The sequence below is a fragment of the Polistes dominula genome, unplaced genomic scaffold (assembly GCF_049000335.1).
Source record: "Polistes dominula isolate Pdom_NZ unplaced genomic scaffold, Pdom_raw_medaka contig_11, whole genome shotgun sequence".
NCBI classification, from domain to species: Eukaryota; Metazoa; Arthropoda; class Insecta; order Hymenoptera; family Vespidae; genus Polistes; species Polistes dominula.
Window position 1 is genome coordinate 1,106,400 of NW_028301154.1, and position 19,584 is coordinate 1,125,983.

At 26.6% G+C, this 19,584-nt stretch overlaps 1 protein-coding gene across 2 annotated transcripts in view; it reads left to right on the forward strand.

Annotated features, from left to right (window-relative positions):
- Positions 1 to 19,584, forward strand: part of LOC107071521 (semaphorin-1A) — a 246,998-nt gene that overhangs the window by 76,406 nt on the left and 151,008 nt on the right. For both annotated transcript variants that reach the window (XM_015330571.2, XM_015330572.2), the window contains exons 2-3: positions 14,225 to 14,321; positions 15,069 to 15,120. In XM_015330571.2, coding sequence (XP_015186057.1) covers positions 14,225 to 14,321; positions 15,069 to 15,120 — 149 coding nt within the window. The remainder of the gene's footprint in view (positions 1 to 14,224; positions 14,322 to 15,068; positions 15,121 to 19,584) is intronic.

Consider the following 19,584-nt stretch of genomic DNA (forward strand, 5'->3'; position numbering starts at 1 on the left):
ACAGAAAAATTGAAAAATGGTTGGAAGAAAAAGCGAACACGGTCGACTTGGGAATCGAAAGCAACGTTGTTTTTTCATTTGTGATTTATCATTCGATGTTGATTGAAAGTAAAACTGCAAGAAATATACAGAAAGAGAAAGATAAAGAGAAAGATAAAGAGAAAGAGAAAGAAAAAATAATAAGAATAAAAAGGTATTTGGTTTTTTTGTACTCACATTGCTGATTATTATACGAGAAAATGATATGAAATACAGTGTTCATTTTCAATGGGTGTATTTTTTATTTATTGTGTATTTAATTTGTAGATAAGCTCTTTTATTTTAAATATCTTTTTTTTTTATCTTTTTGCTTATTCAATTATACGAATTATTATTTTAAATTATTGTGCGATTTTAATAGGAAAACAATTGGTTACATTTAAATACTGGGTTACAAGTTATTTTGTTTTAAATAATATTGCAATAAATTATTGCAATTATATGTGTATAAATAAAAAATTATATATATATTTAATTAGAAAATATTATTTAAATATAAACAATATTATTTAAACATTAATCATCACATATTATTATTATTTTTATTATTATTTTTGTTTTTCTTTAGAAATGTGTCATTTGATTTTTTTCTTTCTTTATTATTTTTATTTTTTTTTTCTTTACGTGTAACGAATAATAATTTATCTTTTGAATTAAAGAAAAGAAAAGAATAGAAACAAGTGTTGTCCTTATGTTTAGAAAAAAAAAAAAAAAACGGAACAATGTACAATTATTGTCCATTAGTAATAATTGTCCATGTATAAAATGTTTTACGAATTAAACTACAAATAGAATTTACGTTTGTAAAAGAATCATACGTGAAAGAAGAATACACGTCATCGTGAGATCGTAAGATTCCTCAAGGCCAAATGGAAAATTACGTAAACTCACTCGTGGTATTAGAGAAAAGCGATGACAACGTTTCAAACATTACTTATTACTATTATTATTATTATTATTTTATGCCATTTGATTCTTCGTATGGATGACTAAAGAAACTTCTTACGTTGCACGCGTCACGTGAATTACTTTCATTGAAATATAAAAAAAAGGAGTAAATAAATGTTGCATGAATGGATGAATGCGTTTCAAGGAAGTGATAAGTTTCTTAATCTTGAAATAAATAAAAAAATGAACGAAAAAAAAAAACACGAAGAAGTACTAAAAATATCGATTAAAACGAGATACTGTATTTATTTACAGTTTGATATTTAATTTCATTGATAACGAGTTAAGTGTACAACTCCCCCAACCCCACCCCACCCCCCATTTTTTATCGTTTTTTTTTTATCTTTGAGTCTTCCTATTCCCTTTCATCCCACCTTTCTCTACCTCTTTCTATTCTTTTCTTCTTCTTCTTATTTTTTTTTTTATATCTTTAAATCCGAGAATCCTGACGTAAGCACGACGATAAATTCTCGTTTAGCCAACGCGATTACTTTTGCTTCGTGCGCGAAAAGATTGCCGTCGTAATTGCGGTTGAGCGATGTAAGAGAGGAAGAAAATAAAATTAAAAAAAAAAGAATCAAAGGTAAAGGTGTAGTAGAGGAAGGGAAGGGAAAAGAAGAGAAAAGGGGGAGGCTGGCTGGCTGGGTGGTGGTGGTGGTGATGGTTGGGGGCTGATTGAACGAGAAAGAAAGGAAGAAGAGAATAAAAACTGAGAGATGAGAACTACAATAACAATAGATATAAATATATAAATAGATATAAAAATAACTAATTTAATATATTAATAAAAACTATATTTATATATATATATATATTTGCTATAATATACTACTTATAATTAATTACTAATATATTCTTATTATAATATATATTTATATTTAAATATACCATATATATATATATAAAAATATTGGATTAGATTTTAAGCTAATTAGAACGATGAACCCCATACATTTACTTTTATTTATAGTACAAAAAAATAAATAAAATAGTAAATAATTAAATAATAATACAATAAATAATAATTAACGATACGCTGAGATTACAATCGTCGAAAACTTGCGTTACCTGTAAAAAAAAAAAATATATATTATACAAAAAAAAAAAAAACTAGAAGCAAAGTTACGATGAGTGAACAATTTCGTTTTGTTTAACTTTATTGCGAATCAAAATTTAGAAGAAAATGATAGAAACGATAAAGTAAGAAAGAAAGAATGATAATAAAAGAAGAAGAAAGAGAATGACACAGAGAGATAGTAAAGAAGAGTAGAAAAGTGGGAGTATAGGTGGGTGAATGTGTGTGGTAGGGGGCAGAGGTGGGGAGGGGAGGGATTTTATAAGGAAAGAGAGTCATCGTTGATAAGAATCATCGTCTATAAAAATAACGTTTTCCTGCTAGAAATGATCTTCTTGTTTCAAACGTGTGGGCAATAAGTTTTTTTTTTTTGTTTTTTTTTTTCCCCCCACAAAACTCTATCGAAGACAAATTTTTCCGATAACCTGAAATCATCCTCCCTTCCCCTCCCAGCCCTATTACTACCACCTCCTCCCCTGTTTACTTCTCCCACTCAGCCGGAATTCTTCTCGGTCTCTCTTTGTTGTAAAACTGTTCGATGCTTTTTTAAATTCCTCTTAAAGAGTAATAAAAAATTTTCCGAAGAATCGATTCCTCTCTTCTTCCCTCAACCACCCTCTTCTCACTCTCTCTCTCCCTCTCTCTCTCTCTTTCTTTCTCTATCGCTCTCTTTATCTGTGTTTGGCGATCTCACATCGAGAAAATTCTCCTCTTCAACGAGACATCGTTGTAAAAGTTGGAAGCCAATCGTAGGCGCAATAAAAATGGTAATTTTGTGGTGTTATCTAGCAAAAGGGAGTACTCTCTAACATTCTCTCTCATTCTCTCTTTATCTATTTGTATCTATCTCTTTCTATCTTGGTATACTCGATTCTGTGTACGGAACTCTATCGTTTTCCTATCTCTCTTCTACTTTTTTTTTTATATTATTTTATTTTATTTGTTATTTTTTATTTCATTTTTTAATATTTTGTCTTGTTTTCTTCGTTCTCTCTCGTTCTCTATTTGTCTATTTATCTGTCCGTACACTCAATCGTATATTATAGGTTTTATATACATATGGGTTTACCCATACGTTCATATATGAAAAAAAAATATATGTATATATATTTGTATAGAAAGTAAACATGCTGAAAAATAAATCAATTTTTTTTTTTGTTTTTTTTTTTTAATGAAATATAACGCAATATAGTGTGTGTCAATGAAAAAGAAAATAAAATGAAAGAAAATAACCAATCCCCCTTTTTTTCCTTTTCATTTTTTTGCAGTTTTGTTGCATATTTTTTTTATTAGTATTTTCTGCTAATTCTGTTCAAAAATTTTTTATGATTAATAATCAAGTTTATTCCTTTTTTTTCTTTTTTTTCTAATAACTTGCAAATTTATTTCTCTTCATTTATTGTTCTATTTTTTTTTCTTTCTCATATATTATTATTTATCGTGACAAAGTCTCGTTGATAATTTTGTAACCAAGAGGCAAATATATATATATATATGTGTGTGTGTGTGTTTGAAATATTTCAATTTGTTCCATTTAATACGTTAATTTATTTAAAACGTGTTTTTTTTCTTTTTTTTTTTTGTAAATAAATTATTCATGGTTTTTTTTTTGTTTTTTTTTTTTTTTTTTTTACTGAAAATGTTCCGAGTTGTCGAATTAAATTTTTTATGTCAACTTTTGTGGATATGCGTGTGTTGGTTTTACCAAAAGTGCAATGGGGAAAAAGGGTTGAACGTTTCACCGAACGCTGGTCTCCTATGACCAATTTTTTATTTATTTATTATTATTTTCAATTAAAATTTTATTCATTTTACAAACATTTGTTATTGTAAGTATCGATTTGTTATAGTTAAATAATTATTTATTTTTTTTTTTTTTAAGCTTGTACTAAATTAATTATTTTGCTTTGTTAAGTTTGAATTTGTACAAAGATCGGTTATGGGTATTTAAAATGATTTTATTTTATAAAATAAAAAAAAAAAATACTAAATCATTAGTATATAGGTAAGCCAATTTTATTTTGAAGTAGGGGAACGAAACGAGTGCTTGTCATAAATTCACCCACTTTGGATTAACCCTCTAAGAATATAGGGGTGACAACGAACAGCAAGCCCTTTTCAAAAACCATAAATGAAAAACTTGGGTCAAGTGGTGTTGTATATATCATTTTAAAGATCCATTTAAAAGTCTCTTAACTATTATTATTATTATTATTTAATTTGTTTTGAAATTTGTAACATTGGGGTCTTTGATTTATTACAAATATGATTTTGAAGATATAATTTTGTATTTTATTAAACATTGAGAAGAGAGAAAATAAAAATGTGTTACTTTGATTTACTTGAGAACTATGTTCATAGTAGGGATACCTTGTATATGTTATATATATATATATACACTACACACACATACGTATATACTGTAACTTATAAACCTTGGGTATAGCATCATAGTGAAGTATAGTGTTACGCGAGTAAGCACTTTCCGTATTCTAGGATACATTGCTTCACCATAAAGAGAGGGAGTATAACGAAATTAATTTTCTAATGTTAAATTTATATTTTATTAAAGATTACAAATAAATCTCTCTTTCCTCACTTTCACTTCAATTTTTTTTCTATTTTTCAATTTGTTTTTTTTTTGACGAAGAATTTTCCATTTAAATTTTATTATTGTATAATTATTTTTATTATAATTATTATTAACGATAAATACAGGTACATAGATATGATTGAATAATTAATATACTGAAACGTGATATTTAATTATTTTTTATTTTTTGTTTACCTTGTTATATTTTTTATTTTTTTTTGTTTTGTTTTATTATTTACCTTTAAAATGTACATTTTTTTTTTTAATTAAGTTTATTATTACCTACGTTAAACAATTCTACATAAAATTAGGTGTATTCGAAGGTAAATAATAGAATTATGTTATTTAAATAATTTTTTCTTACAAAGTGTAAAATATAAATTGTATTTTTTTTTTTGTAATAAATTGTCAATCAATTGAACAAATCATTGACAAATGATAAATTATCAATCATTCTTTTTATTTATTTTTTAATTATACTAAATAATTAATTAAAATCAAATGCCATAACACCATTAGCACGTGTGCATTTATTTCGTCCAATTGATTGAATTTATTTCGTTTTAAAAATTAATATATAATAAATACTTCAACACAATTAACAGAAATAAGGAATTGACCTCGTAAAAGGGGTGAATGGGATTGGGGTAAGGGTGGCAAAGTATAAATATGTACTTACATCATAACTTTAGATGTATCTTTCGATACCCCTAGCATGATATCCATCGAACCACAAACTATGGTGAATTTAGCTGAGTGTAATATCGGTGACATGGAGTCTCGTTTTCTAAAGTAAACGTTCAACGTGATCCTATAGGAATATTAAAAGCTAATATATTCCATGGGTACACATACACATACATATATATATATGAAACCACACCATGTACAAAGTAAAATCTACTTGTTAGTTTCAATACACAGAAAGAGAAAGAAAGAGAGAAATAGAAAGATGGAAAATTTATATGTGTGTTTGTGTATGTATATGTGATAGAGAAAGATAGAAAATTAATATGTGTGTATGTGTGTTTGTGATATACAGAAAAATAGAAAAAGATAATGAAAGGTATGGGAAACAGAAAAAGAATACACAAGAAAAAAGAAAAAAAAATTAAAAAAAAAATAAATAAATAAATTAGAAAAAGAAAATAAATTAAAAAAGAAAATAAATCAATTAGAAAAAACAAAACAAAATACATTAAAAAAATAAAATAAATCAAATAAGAGATAAATAAATTAGAAAAATAAAATAAATTGAATAGAAAAAAATCTAAATTAGAATAATAAAATAAATTAAAAAGAACAAAACTAAATTAGAAAAATACAATAAATGAAAAAGAGAAAGATAACAAAATTTTATGTTACAAAAAAAAAAAGAAAGAAATAAAAAATAAAAAGAAAGAAAGTGTGAAAAGAAAAAGAAAAAGACAATGTGTAAAAAAAAAAAAAAAAGAAATGAATGAATGAAAGACAGATAGAATAAATGAATGAATGAATGAAAGAATAAATGAATGAATGATTAAGAAAGAGTGATAGAATGAATGAAAGAATGATTAAGAAAGAGAAAGAGAATATGAGTGAAAGAGAAATGAGTAAAAATGAGGAAAGGAGATAATTAATAAGAGAAATAAAGATTGAAAGGGTGACGCGTAGGGGTAAATGAGGGGTGGGAAAGGATTGTAAGGGATTGAACGGTGGTTGTTTTAGCAAGTAAGCGTTGACAGGGCGTAAAATCCACCTAGTCGAGATTAATGGAACACGAAAACCCCGCCCATATGAACCCACAACGAAACCTTTTTCGACATCATCATCAGTAGAATTATTTATTCATCGTATTCGAAAGACATTTCCCTTGTGAATTTTCATTATAAATAAATCAATGAAAAAAAGGCTGCAAAACTTATTCCATACACATACACACACACACACACATCCTCTACTCTTTTCTTGTGTTGAATTCTATATAAATTGGTAGTTGATTTATTTCAATTGGCTTTTATCTTTTTATTTTATTTTATTTTATTTTATTTTATTTTATTTGTTTTACTTTGTTTTACTTTTTTTCATTCGTTTTTCTTTCGCATTATCGAAAGGAAAGCTCAACAAGTAGTAATTGCAGTAATAGAGGGTTGCATTTAAGGGTTTGTGTATTTTACTTCTATATATTTTTGCTATAAAAATGTATCGAATGATGTTTGAGAAGTTCAACAAATTGTTTTTTCTTTTTTTAATTTTAAATGCAATTTCAATGATTTCTTATTTCAATTGACTTATTTGATGTCAGATTTTAATTAATTAATTATTAATACGAATTGGATATTAGAAATACACGAATAGTATTTAAATGAGTATCAAAAATGATTATTAACAAAGTTCAACAAATTGTTTCTTTTTGTTTTAAATGCAATTTCAATTGACTTATTTAATGTCAGATTTTAATTAATTAATTATTAATGTGATTGGATATTAGAAATATATGAATATTATTTAAATGAAGTGTCAATAGGTCATATTATAATTATATCGATTAATATTTAGAAAAATATAAAAAAAGGAAATTAGGAATTATCAGCGTGTTTGATATAGATGAGATCAATATTTTATAATAAAATTTATATTATTATATTTATATTATTACGTGAGATATCTTCTCAATATCGATAAATAATCTTGACATACAAAACTTTGACGCGAATTTGAACTCATATCTATATTACCAACACCTTATTACAAATACTGGACCATTTATTATAAAATATCGACAGATTATTATTTATATTTAACCAAATTTTCCGCTTATATAAACCACGTGTGTGTTATGGGTAGGAGTCATTTATCTTTGCGAAATATTGGATAAATAAATAAAACTATTTTTATTTGATATTATTTGTTCTACTTTTCTTTTGTGAATGAGAAATAAAATATATATATTTTTTTTGATTTAGAAATGAATAATCTAAATTTTATGTAAATTGCAGTACTCATTGCATTTGATTGTACGTTGAGTACATTTAGTGTTGAAATAAAAGAATAAAAAAGATTTAATAAAAAAATGATTTGTGTTTTTAACAAATTAAAAATATATATTTATTTATAATGAAAATTTAATTTATAACATAAGCAATATTATTTAATTTAAGAATAGAATATTTTTTATTATTTAAAAATTAATAATGCAAATTGCAGTACTCGTTGCATTTGATTGTACGTGGAGTACATTTAGTGTTGAAATAAAAGAATGAAAAAGATTGAACAAAGAGATGTGTCCTTTTAAATATAAATTGTTTAATTTTATAAATGAAAAATATTTCATTAAAAATAATAAGTGTTTTTTTTAACAAATTAACAATAAATAAGAACTCACAAGAAAATTTCATTTAACTCGAATTTATATATAATACACTTTAGGTGAAAGAATAATGTTACAAAAAATATATTATAAAATAAAAGTCAAAGTATTAATCTCTTAAGATAAATTTATAGATGAGATAGTAGTAGTAATAATAGTAGTAGTAGTAGTAGTAGTAGTAGTAGTAGTAGTAAGAACAAGTGATCGAAATCTATTGAACTAAAGTGGATCGGAATGATGGTTCTCGTTATAAAACTATCTCGTTACCAATGAAGACAAGTTTTTCTAACGGACGATTATTTTTATAGTAATAACTATCCTAGTAATTTCTACGTTCTAATATTAAAAAAAAAAAAAAAAAAAAAAAGGATGATGTACCTGAAAGGATGATGAAAAAAAGGATGGAGAGTAAAAACGACTTTGATAACTTTTCGTGTAGGATAGTGAAAGATTAAAAAAAAAAAAAGAAAAAAAAAATTCTAAAAATAAAAAATTAGAAGGAGAAAGCAAAGAGAGAGAGAGAGAGAGAGAGAGAGAAATAGAGAGAAAGAGAGTGAGAAAGAGGAAGATCTCAGTGACTTAACTCCTTTTACTCGTTAACAAGAACCTTTTCAAACGAGCGTCTAACTCGTTTTTCCTCGTTAAAGGATTAAATTCCATTAAACTGATCCATTATCACATAAGACAGTCAAATAAGATCTGTAGAAGATGATCAGCTTCCGATGTAATTAATTGTCACTACGTATTTAATTACACACACACATATATATACATTTATAGATAAATGTACAGAAATGTTTGTAAAGTTTCTTTCAAATAAAAATCTAAAGTGAAAAAGTAAAAAAAGAAAGAACAATTTTTTATAATTTTATTGAAGGATATTATAATATTGTATTATAAAATTATTTATTAATATATTTATTAATTTATTATGGGGTTTATATTATTATTATTATATTAGAGTATTATTTTTTTTAACATATTTCGAGATATTAATTTTTGTTTGGTAACAAAATAAATATAAAAAAATTATCAAATATGAGGATTAGTTATATTAAAATTATTTATAAGATATTAAATTTTATTTTTATATTTATATATATTTATATATTTAATAAAACTAAAATTTTAAATTAAATTAAAATATATTTAATAGAATAATTTAATATATTTTTATATAAATTAAGAAATACAAAGATAATTATTTTAATAAAAATAATAAATATATATATATATATATATATATATATATATATATATATATATATATAATATAATTCTTCTAATCACTCTTACCTACACAATTTTGTTAAAAAAAAAAAAAAAAACCAAATCATTTATTTATTCTATCCTAATAACAAACTCTTCAGTCTCAACTTTCAAAAAAAAAAAAAAAATAGAAAAACAGAAAAAAATTAATCGCCAAATGTAATTATTTTTACTACTCCTTTTTCTTTTTGTTCCTTTTAATTATGTAAACCCCCTTTCCTTAACTCTCCCCCTCCCCCCGGGTAAGATAGATTTCCGTATATATATATATAGGAAAAACGGAGAACGTCCGATCGTCGATAGCCAATTTAAAATTCAATCTTCAATCATTTCTAATGTCGGACGTGGGTACGTGAGTAGTTCACGTATGTATGTCTCTGTGTAGATGTGTGTGTATGCACGAAGAACGAGTAAAGTGAACCTTTTCACCTTTCTCCCATTCCACCACCCTACCATTTTCCACTTTTTCTCTTTCTCACCATTACAATTGTGCATACGAACACTTCGCATTTCGATAAAATTTGTTCCTTTTGTATCGATAAATACTTTACTATGATGTTACACACATTTACCATGGAATACACGATAAATACACATGTATATGTGTATGTGATGTGTATGTGTACATACATATATGATTGTCCTATATATATTCACGTATTACATGTAAAATATTCGTGTGTGTGTGTGTGTATTAAGGATTGCGTTCAGAGTTTAAATCGTTTGATTGTAGTGGTAGTAGTTGTATTAGTATACCAACACACCAATACACAATGTAACCATTCAACGTGTTATCGTAAAACGCACGATGTAAAATTAATAGACATCGGGCTCGTAAATCGTTCGTTCGAGATCGGCTTCGAGACGATCCCTCTCGGAACGGGAAAAAGATTTACGATCGAGCCCTTCCTTCCTTCCTTCCTTCCCCCTTCTAACTCCCTCCCTCCCTCACTCACTCACCGTTTCGTCCTATAATCGTAGGAAATTTTTCCTTTTTCTATGTTTTTTTTTTCTTTTAGTTTATCCTTTATTCGAAAATTTTCACCTACCATCTATATATATATATATTCGCCATTTATCTTTCTTTACTTTTTAGTTTTCTGTTCTTTTTCATTTTAGGATTTGATATTTCGAACATTGTTTTTTTTTATATATATATATATATTTTTTTTTCTTATTGTATTATTTTTATTCGTACGAATGAAAAATATTGTACAGTATTTAATCGTACTTCGTTTTTTAATTTCATTTTGGTTTTTTGTTTTATTTTTTTATTTTTTTCTGCTACATTTGCTTTTTGATTTTGATTTATTGTATTTTACGTTTATTGATTTTTTTTTTTTTTGTATCACATTTATCGTTAATTGTTTTTATTTTTGATCTGAAAAATATTTTTCCAAATAAAAAGTTGCTAATTTGATTTAATCTCGAAATAAATATTTAAATAATATTTAATTAATTGCCAAATTAATTTGGATTATTTACTTCTTTATTTATTTATTTTTTTTTTTTTTATTGGAATTGTAAATTTAGTTTTACAATCTCACCAACAACGATTTGATTTTTCCTTAATGTATTTTTTAATTTTTTTATACAATAAATGTGTCCCCTCACCCCCTCTTTATTTCTTTCTAGTCTTTTTGTTATTATTATTATTGTTATTATTATTCTTTCCTTCTTTTCTTTTCTTATTTCGTTTTTTCACCGTTCTTTCTCATTTTTTGCACACAACTCTTACCCCCTTTCTCTTTTCTCCTTTCACTTGGTGCAGTTTTCCCTACACTTTTTTCAAGCACCCACCACCGACTTTAGACGGTCTTTTGAAGCTTTAAAGCTTTAAGTAAAATACGCGCAGGAAAAGGCCAAAACGCGGAAATGCCTCGAACTAGAAAGTTATTTTGCCGGTTGCTGTAAGAACTGAACCCTTTTTTCCTTTTTTATTTTTTTTTATTTTTTTTTATTTCACATTCTCTTCTTTTCCTTCCTTTTATTTATTTCTTTTCTTTTTTTTTTGCTTCTATTTCTCGATAGTAAGAAAGAAAAAAAACATGAAATCTTATTCGAATCGAACTTGTAGTATCGATGAAAGCGTGAAATTGGTGATTAGTAATACTGTAAAAGTACAATAAAATTTACTGTAAAAGTACAATATGAAATGTTGCAGAACTTAACGCGAAATCGTATTTTGCAATAATTTGTTTCTTGTCCAATAAATAAATGGCGCAATATTTGCAACACATTTTTTTCTTATTTTATTTTATTCTATTTTTTTTAATCAAAATGATTTTTATAAAAGAATTTTTCTGCTTTACAACACTACCTTCACAATTATCAGACCCTCACAAAAAATACTATCAACACATCATAGAACGAAATTAAATGATTAATTAATTAAATAAATAAATAATAATAATAATAATGATAATAATATTGTTTATTCGTAAATAAATTGAACTTAATTTAAGTTAAATATATATTGTATTATAATAACAAATCTTGTCTTAATATCTTAAAAAAACATATATTGCATAATTCGAAATGAAATGAAGAGAACATTGGGAAAATAAGCAAAGATAAACAAGAATAAGAATAAGAATAGAAATAAACATTTAAATAAATCAGTAGCCGACAAAGGAGGAGTCAATCTTTCAAGATTTCCCCCTTTTTTCTTTTTTAATATTTTTTTATATATTTTTTTTTGTTTAAATACTCCATCCACACCGTCGTCTCTTCCTATCATCTTTCTCTTTTAATATTTACTCTTGAAAAAAAAAACAAAAAAATTATGGAAGTTTTCTCTTTTTGAAATAAGAAAAAGATGAAATAAAGCAAGAGAAAGAATGAAGTCAGAATAAGAAAAATAACAAATAATAATCAAAAAACAACAAAAACAACAACAACAACAACAACAATAACGACAGGAAATGTAGGAAATGCAGGAACAGAAAAAAAAAAGAAAAGGAAACTGAATGAAGACAAATATCGAAAAAGATAGAAAGAAGAGAAAGAGAACAAAAAATTATAAATTTATAAATATCTGAAGAAGGGGGGTAGAAATAGGGGGTGTAAGAAGTTATCTTTCATATACTATTTTTTCTTGTTTTTTTTTTTTTTGGTTTTTCAAAAGAAAAATCTCAACATGTTTCGCGATAATTTTCAAACGTAAAACGAAAAGAACGTTTCTCTTCTCGTTTTAAAAGTCATACGAGGGTTGGGGAAATTCGCGATATTTCTACCACTACAACAGAGAAATATGAGAAAGAATAAGAGAGAAAGAGAGAAAGAGAGAGAGAGAGAGAGAGAGAGAGAGAGAGAGAGAAAAAACAAGTGAAAGAGAACAAGAGAATAGCATGAAATGAGAATAAAACCACGTCCACACACGATTCGTTCGTCATTTCATCCCCCATCTCCATACTAAAACCCCCATTTCTAACCCCTACTTTTTCTTCTTCTTCTTCTTCTTCTTCTTCTTCTTCTTCTTCTTCTTCTTCTATTTTACGTCGAGCCTTTAATGTCTACGTGTCTCTCTCCCCCTTTCTTCTTTCCCTGTTTCTCAAACACCCCCCACCCCTTCCCTTCCCTTCCCTTCCCTCCCCCTACTACCTCTTTGGTGTTTGTCGGAATAGGGGGAGGAGGGAAAATAAATGCAACGAATGGAAAGAGAGAAATGCAGCAGAAACGGCATAACAACAACAACAACAAGTCGTATAATAGTTGCGGTTGAAAAGAGAAAGAAGAAGAAGAAGAAGAAGCAGTAGACGAAAAAGAAGTGTGTAATAAAATAAAAAAAAAAAATGAAAAAGGCTGAGGATGGTGGTGGTGGTGGTGGTGGTGGTAGGAAAAAAAGAAAAAGAAAAATAAATAAAAAAAAAGTAAAGCGACAAAGAAAAAGTAAAGCGAGAATAAAGAATGGCGCTCGTAAAATGTTATATCGTGCAAAAGGTAGAAAGATTGAGAACGAGAGAGAGAGAGAGAGAGAGAGGGAAGGGTTGGTTGTCGGCAAGGTATAGTAGAAGGGAGAAACGAGGGGGTTGGTTTGGTACGGTGATGATATAGAATGGAGAAGGGGGTTGAAAAACCTCTCCAACGTGGACTTGCAAAGTAGACGCGGACCGATGCTCTTTATCGTCTCTTATGAGAATTAAAGGGCCAAAGAAGGGATAAAGGGAAGAAGAGAAGGAAGAAACGGGTTCTTTTAACATTTCCCTTTTTTTCCTATTTTTTAATATTTTGTTTGGTTATCTTTTTATTATAGTGTTGATCGATTTTATTGGTTACTTTTTTTTAAGCCTAGTAATATTGGGGTTAATTAAATGTTTATAAGTTTTATTATGTTGTTTTAAATTAATGCAACAATTTTTTATTTTTTTTTTTGAAGTCAATAAAATTATAAATACATATATGGTATTTATTATATTTATAATTTTTTAAATTGCACATATAATAATTTTATAACATTATAATGTATAATATATTTTATATATAATATAAATTATATAAAATATATATAAAATAATTATAAAATATATTACATAAAATATATATTATTAAAAAATATATATTATGTAGTATATATATATATTTAAATATAAAATAAAATAAAAAAGTAATATATATATATATTTAAATATAAAATTAAATAAAATAAATAAAAAAATAATGTATATATATTTTAATATATATAAAATTATTTATATTATTATTTGAATATATTATAATAAATTTATTTAATTAAATTATTATTATTTAATAATACAATTTATATATTAATATAGAAAAATACACAAAACACACACGAATATTTTGATTCACCTTTCAATAGAATGAAAACGAAATTAGGAAATAAGATTTGTTTAATGTTTTTTCTTTTTTTATTTAACTTTTCTTTCTTTTCCAAAGTACCAAAGAACAAAAAAATTGATTAAATTTTTTCTTATTGCGTTGATTACAGGTGAGGTGATTGGACAACGATTTCTAGGAAACGAAAGCCACGTGGAACACTTCAAGTTACTGGAACGTGTGTCAACTTCAATCTTGATCGGGGCAAGGTAATTTGAACAATAATTCATTCGATTATTTTCTCGATTTCGTTGATACGTTCAACAACGAGTTATCGTAGTTCGTGACTACTACGATAGTTATAGGATGTTTGGAAGGGTGAAGGGTTAGGGTGTAACCCGTTGATTCAGTCTTTTCTTATAAGCATTGAGTGTTCCGAGATTCAAGATTCATATCGATCTATCTATCTATCTATCTATCTATCTATCGGTTGATCGAGAAATCGAATGAGATCAAAAGATCTTTCGTTCTTTCGATCTATCGATCGATTTGTTCAGGGTCGATTGTTAACAAAGTGTCGGAAGTTTTTCTTATCGACCAATCAACAACGATTGTACAACTAAATTCCTTCCTCAAGTCGGAAACATGACGCAGCATTTTCTTGGTTTATTTAAAAAAAAAAAAAAAATTATTTTTATATTAACGAAAGATAAAATTAAAGATAAAATTATGTGAAATATATATACACAGGGTGTACTTAATTTAATTAATTATTTAAAAAAGAATTTTTTGTATTTTGATATAGTTCATATAATAATATAATTAAATATTTAATATAATAATATAAATATAATATAAATATTAATATAATTAAATATAAAATATAATTAATATAGTAATATAATAATATAAATATATTATTAAACTATATTTAAAATATAATAATAATAATAATAATAATAATAATATATTTAATTAACATATTTACACATTTGATACTTTTGGTTTTTTTTCAGAAATGCCATTTACAACATAAGTCTTCACGATCTCACGGAAATCATCGATCAGGTGAGCTTACGTTTATTAATATATTTTTTGAATAAAACAACAATAAAAAAAATAAGAAAAGAAAAAAAAATATCTTTGCAAACTGCAACACTATATTTTTTCAAATGATTTGTCGATAATTGTCATAATAATCTTAACGATACTCGTGTAACAACTGATACGCAAAAATAGTACAATTAATTCTACGTAACAATTAGAAAAATTCCAAAGAAACAAAAAGAAAAATTTAAATTAAAATGCAACCTTAAAATAAATCTTCCTCTCTTTCTTTTTTTTTTTTTTTTTTTTTATTAAATACCCAAATAATAAAATTTTAATGCAACAAATGAAGAAAATGAGAGTTTAATTATTATTGTTTCGTTATTTATGATCAAGAAAGGGGGTTGTAAATAAAAAAGGGGAGAACAGTAAGAATAAAAAAAAGAATAAAAAGAGAGAGAGAGAGAGAGAGAAAAAGAGTGAGGATTGAAGGATGAGAAATAAGGGATGAAGAGGAAGGGTAAAATATGGGGGAGGGAAACGGGTTTTAACGTATGCTCGTTTAACGTATAGTATTTCACGTTCACGAGTTTACTGTGAATTCAGCGGACCGTGATATAAATTAAGAACAATAATGCGAGTATAAATTACCAATAGTGTCCCGGAAGCAGAATGGCGTAACAGTACGTTGTTCTACCCTTTTCTACACCCCTTCTACCAATCCACCCCAACCCCCTTGTAAATCTGAATCTTTCACGGTTGTACTACCTTTTGTGCTATTATTTTCATCCTCACCGTTGCTACTTCTTCTTATTATTCTTCTTCTTCTTCTATTACTACTTTTTTCTGCTTTTGTTGTTGCTGTTGCAGTTGTAGTTGTAGTTGCACGATGCATTACTAATTTTGTAGTTTTGTATCTAATGTAATAAAATAAAATAGAAAATGTATTAAAATCAATTAAAATGAAATACATTAAAATTAAATAGAATGGGAACTTATCTGTAAAACAAATATAAAATAAAATAAAGTAATATTAAATAAAATAAAATAAAATAAAACGTTAACTTACGTGTAAAAAATAAAATAAAATAAAATAATATAAAAAAATATAAAATATTATAAAATAAAATAAAATAAAATAAAATAGAATGTTAACTTATGTGTAAAATTAAAAAAATAAAATAAAATAAAATAAAACGTTAACTTACGTGTAAAAAAAAATAAAATAAAATAATATAAAAAAATATAAAATATTATAAAATAAAATAAAATAAAATAAAATAGAATGTTAACTTATGTGTAAAATTAAAAAAATAAAATAAAATGTTAACTTACGTGTCAAATGAAAAATAAAATAAAATAGGAAATAGAAAGATAGTTAATTTGATTTTTATTTAATTTTTGGTTAGAAAATTTGTCAAAAATTTGTTAAAAAAAAACAAAACAAAAATCTTGTAGAAGAAACTTCAAATAAGAAAGAAGAATCACAAATCCCGAAGAAACGTTGGTTGATCTAAACGCATTTTCTTATCTTGTGGCACTTTGATTAGCCTTCCAGGAAAAAAAAAAAAAAGAGAAAAATATAAACTTTGCTATCCTTTCCAATCAATCAAATTGAAGTGGAAAAGTGAACGGACTGTTTGCTTGCTTCTTCTTGACTTCCTTCCTTCCTTGTTTGCTTGCTTGCTTGCACGTAGAAAATCGGAATGAAATGAGAAAGAGAAATAGAGATAGAAGGTGTTGTACAGCGAACTAGAATCGTGATGATGAGACCCGCGAGAATTTCATGGTCGTGTCCGTCCTACGGATCACACATAAAAAGAAAAAAATATCTATATAAAAGAGAGAGAGAGAGATAGAGATAGATAGAGTGAGAGAGAAAATTGGAAATTCGATATTGATCCCCTCCTCCTTTTTTCTCTAACCCTTCCCACACCCTTCACACCCTTCACACTGTTCATCTTTTTTACTTTTACTCAACGCAACTTCGAAACTACGAACTAAAGTAGCAAAAGTGGATAAGAAAATTCAAGAAAAATCAATAAAACAAAAAAAAGGAAAAAAAGAAGGTAGAGGGGGAAAAGGACAGGGGGGAGGAAGACAATTTTACGAATAAAAAGATCAGGAAATAAAAAAAAATTCATGTGTGTATATATGTGCATGTGCGTGTGAGAGAAAATGAGACAGTGCAAATGCATGAAAAGAAAAAGATGATAAATCAAACTAAGGACAAGAAAGAAAGTAAAGAAAGTTTAAAAAAAAAAAAAAAAAAAAAAAAAAAAAAAAAAGACAGAAAGAGAGAAAGAAGAGAAGCAAGGAAAAAGACAGACGATGAAAAAGTATGAAGAAAGAAAGAAAGAAAAAAATAATAATAATAAAGGGTTGAATGAAAGTGAGCGAGAGAAAATGAGAGGAAAAAACGGTGAGGTAGAGGGTTAAAGGCGGCGGGGTGGGGTGGAGGTGGAGTATTGGTAAAGGGGAATAGAAGAAGAAAAGATAAAACGATGGAAAGAAAATGTGAATGAACGATAGAGAGGAAGTAAATGTGAGAAGGTTTAGAAAAAGAAAGAGAGTGATAAGGGGGTGATGGTGAGGGTGGTTGGGGGTTTGACTTCGAAAAGACATAAAACGACGTATCTGCGAGTGAGAGAAGATCGATCTGGGACACTCCCCACACCTTTCATTTCTTTCATTTCTTTCTTCCTTTTTTTTTCTCTTTTTTTCGCACACACATGGTGCTTTTCCACACACACACATATACATATACATATAAATACACATACTCTTTTAGCTATCACCATGTTCGTTTAACTCACCTACGCGTTTAGTTTTCTTACCTAGAATTGGATCGTAAAAGTCAGTATGGATAGGTATATTGCTTATTTCATCCTAGAAGAAGAAATCACCAACGTAAAGAAAAAAAAAAAAAAAAAAGAAACTTAAGCCCCAAACCTCCACCTTATCGTAATTTGCAATATTTTTACCCTCAGTTCTTTTTTTTTTTTTTTTTTTTTTAATCTTCTTCTTCTTCTTCTTCTTCTTCTTCTTTTCCTATTTGTTTTCTTCTTATGTTAGTCACAGAGGTATGTGCAAAACCCCCCGTTGAAAACGCACGTTCTGGTTTGGGTTCTTCGGGTCGGGTCGGGTCGTATTCCTAAATATATCTCACGACACGAAAATATCGAGATTCTCGAGTATTTTCAAGAAAACTTCTTCCCCTTCTCTCAACCCCGTGCGACGATGACATTTTGCTACTGCTGCGAAAAGGATTAGTTTTTGCTTCGAATAGAAATTTTCTTTTTTTTTTTTTCTTTTTTTCTTTTTCTTTTAAATGTTGTAAATTTGAATTCCACGATATAAAATTATTTAAAGAAAATGTTCTTTTAGATAATAAAAATCTAATAAAAGTATATTGAAAAGATTATTTAAGAGAACCGTGTTGCACGAATAAATTAAAACGTTCCCTTTTCGCAATGAAATTAAATTCAATTTTCAATTTTCGTGATAATGTTTAATAACCGGATATTAATACTAATAACTTATCGATTCTATATAATTTATTATAATCTCTATCTAATTTTGTATTATATTAAAGAATAATCTTTAAGACGTTTAAACAAATCCCTTTTTTCTCGGATTACCATATTTTTGTCGATTTAATCAAAAACTATATTATCTACAAAGAGATGATTACTTACTTACTTACTTTACTTACTTTACTTACTTTACTTACTAACTTTTCCTTACTTTCGCAAAAAAAGATTTTATCATCTAACGTCTAAAAAGGGTGGGAACGGGTGATAGGAGGAAAAAGGGAAAGGGAATTACATCTATCGATGTGATAAATCGAAAATCCAATGAATTAAACCAATATTAAATCGTTTTTCGCATTGGTAATCTATAATCGGTGAAGTTGTGTGATTGGATGAGATGAGTTGGCGAACATAGGGGATGTAAGGGGTGGAAGTGAAGGTATAAAACGATTTTCCAACCGGTCCAAAGGAATCTCGTGGATGGATTTCTTTTTTTCTTTTTTTTTCCCCCTCCCTTTTCTTTCTTTCTTTTTTCTTTTTTTCTTCTTCTTTTTAATTCAGGGCTTATCGCAGCAAACGAAAACGTCAGATCTCGTCGGATCACGATTAACAATCGTGAACTAGGAATGTTCGTGAAAAATGCAGCACAGAATTTTCACGAAAAATTTTTCATCGAACCAACCATACATTCAACCATCACGTTTTTCAATTCCAAAAAATGTTTCTTCCTATTTCCAATGCAACATTTTTTTAACAATTTTCTTTGTACGATTCAATTTTGCTTTGTTTTTTATTTTTTTTTTATTTTTATTTTATTTTATTTCCATTAGAAATCAATGAAGATTTGTTTCATTTCATTACTATTATTATTATTATTATTATTATTATTATTATTATTATTATTATTATTATTATTATTATTATTATTATTATAAAGTAGTAGAGTAGTAGT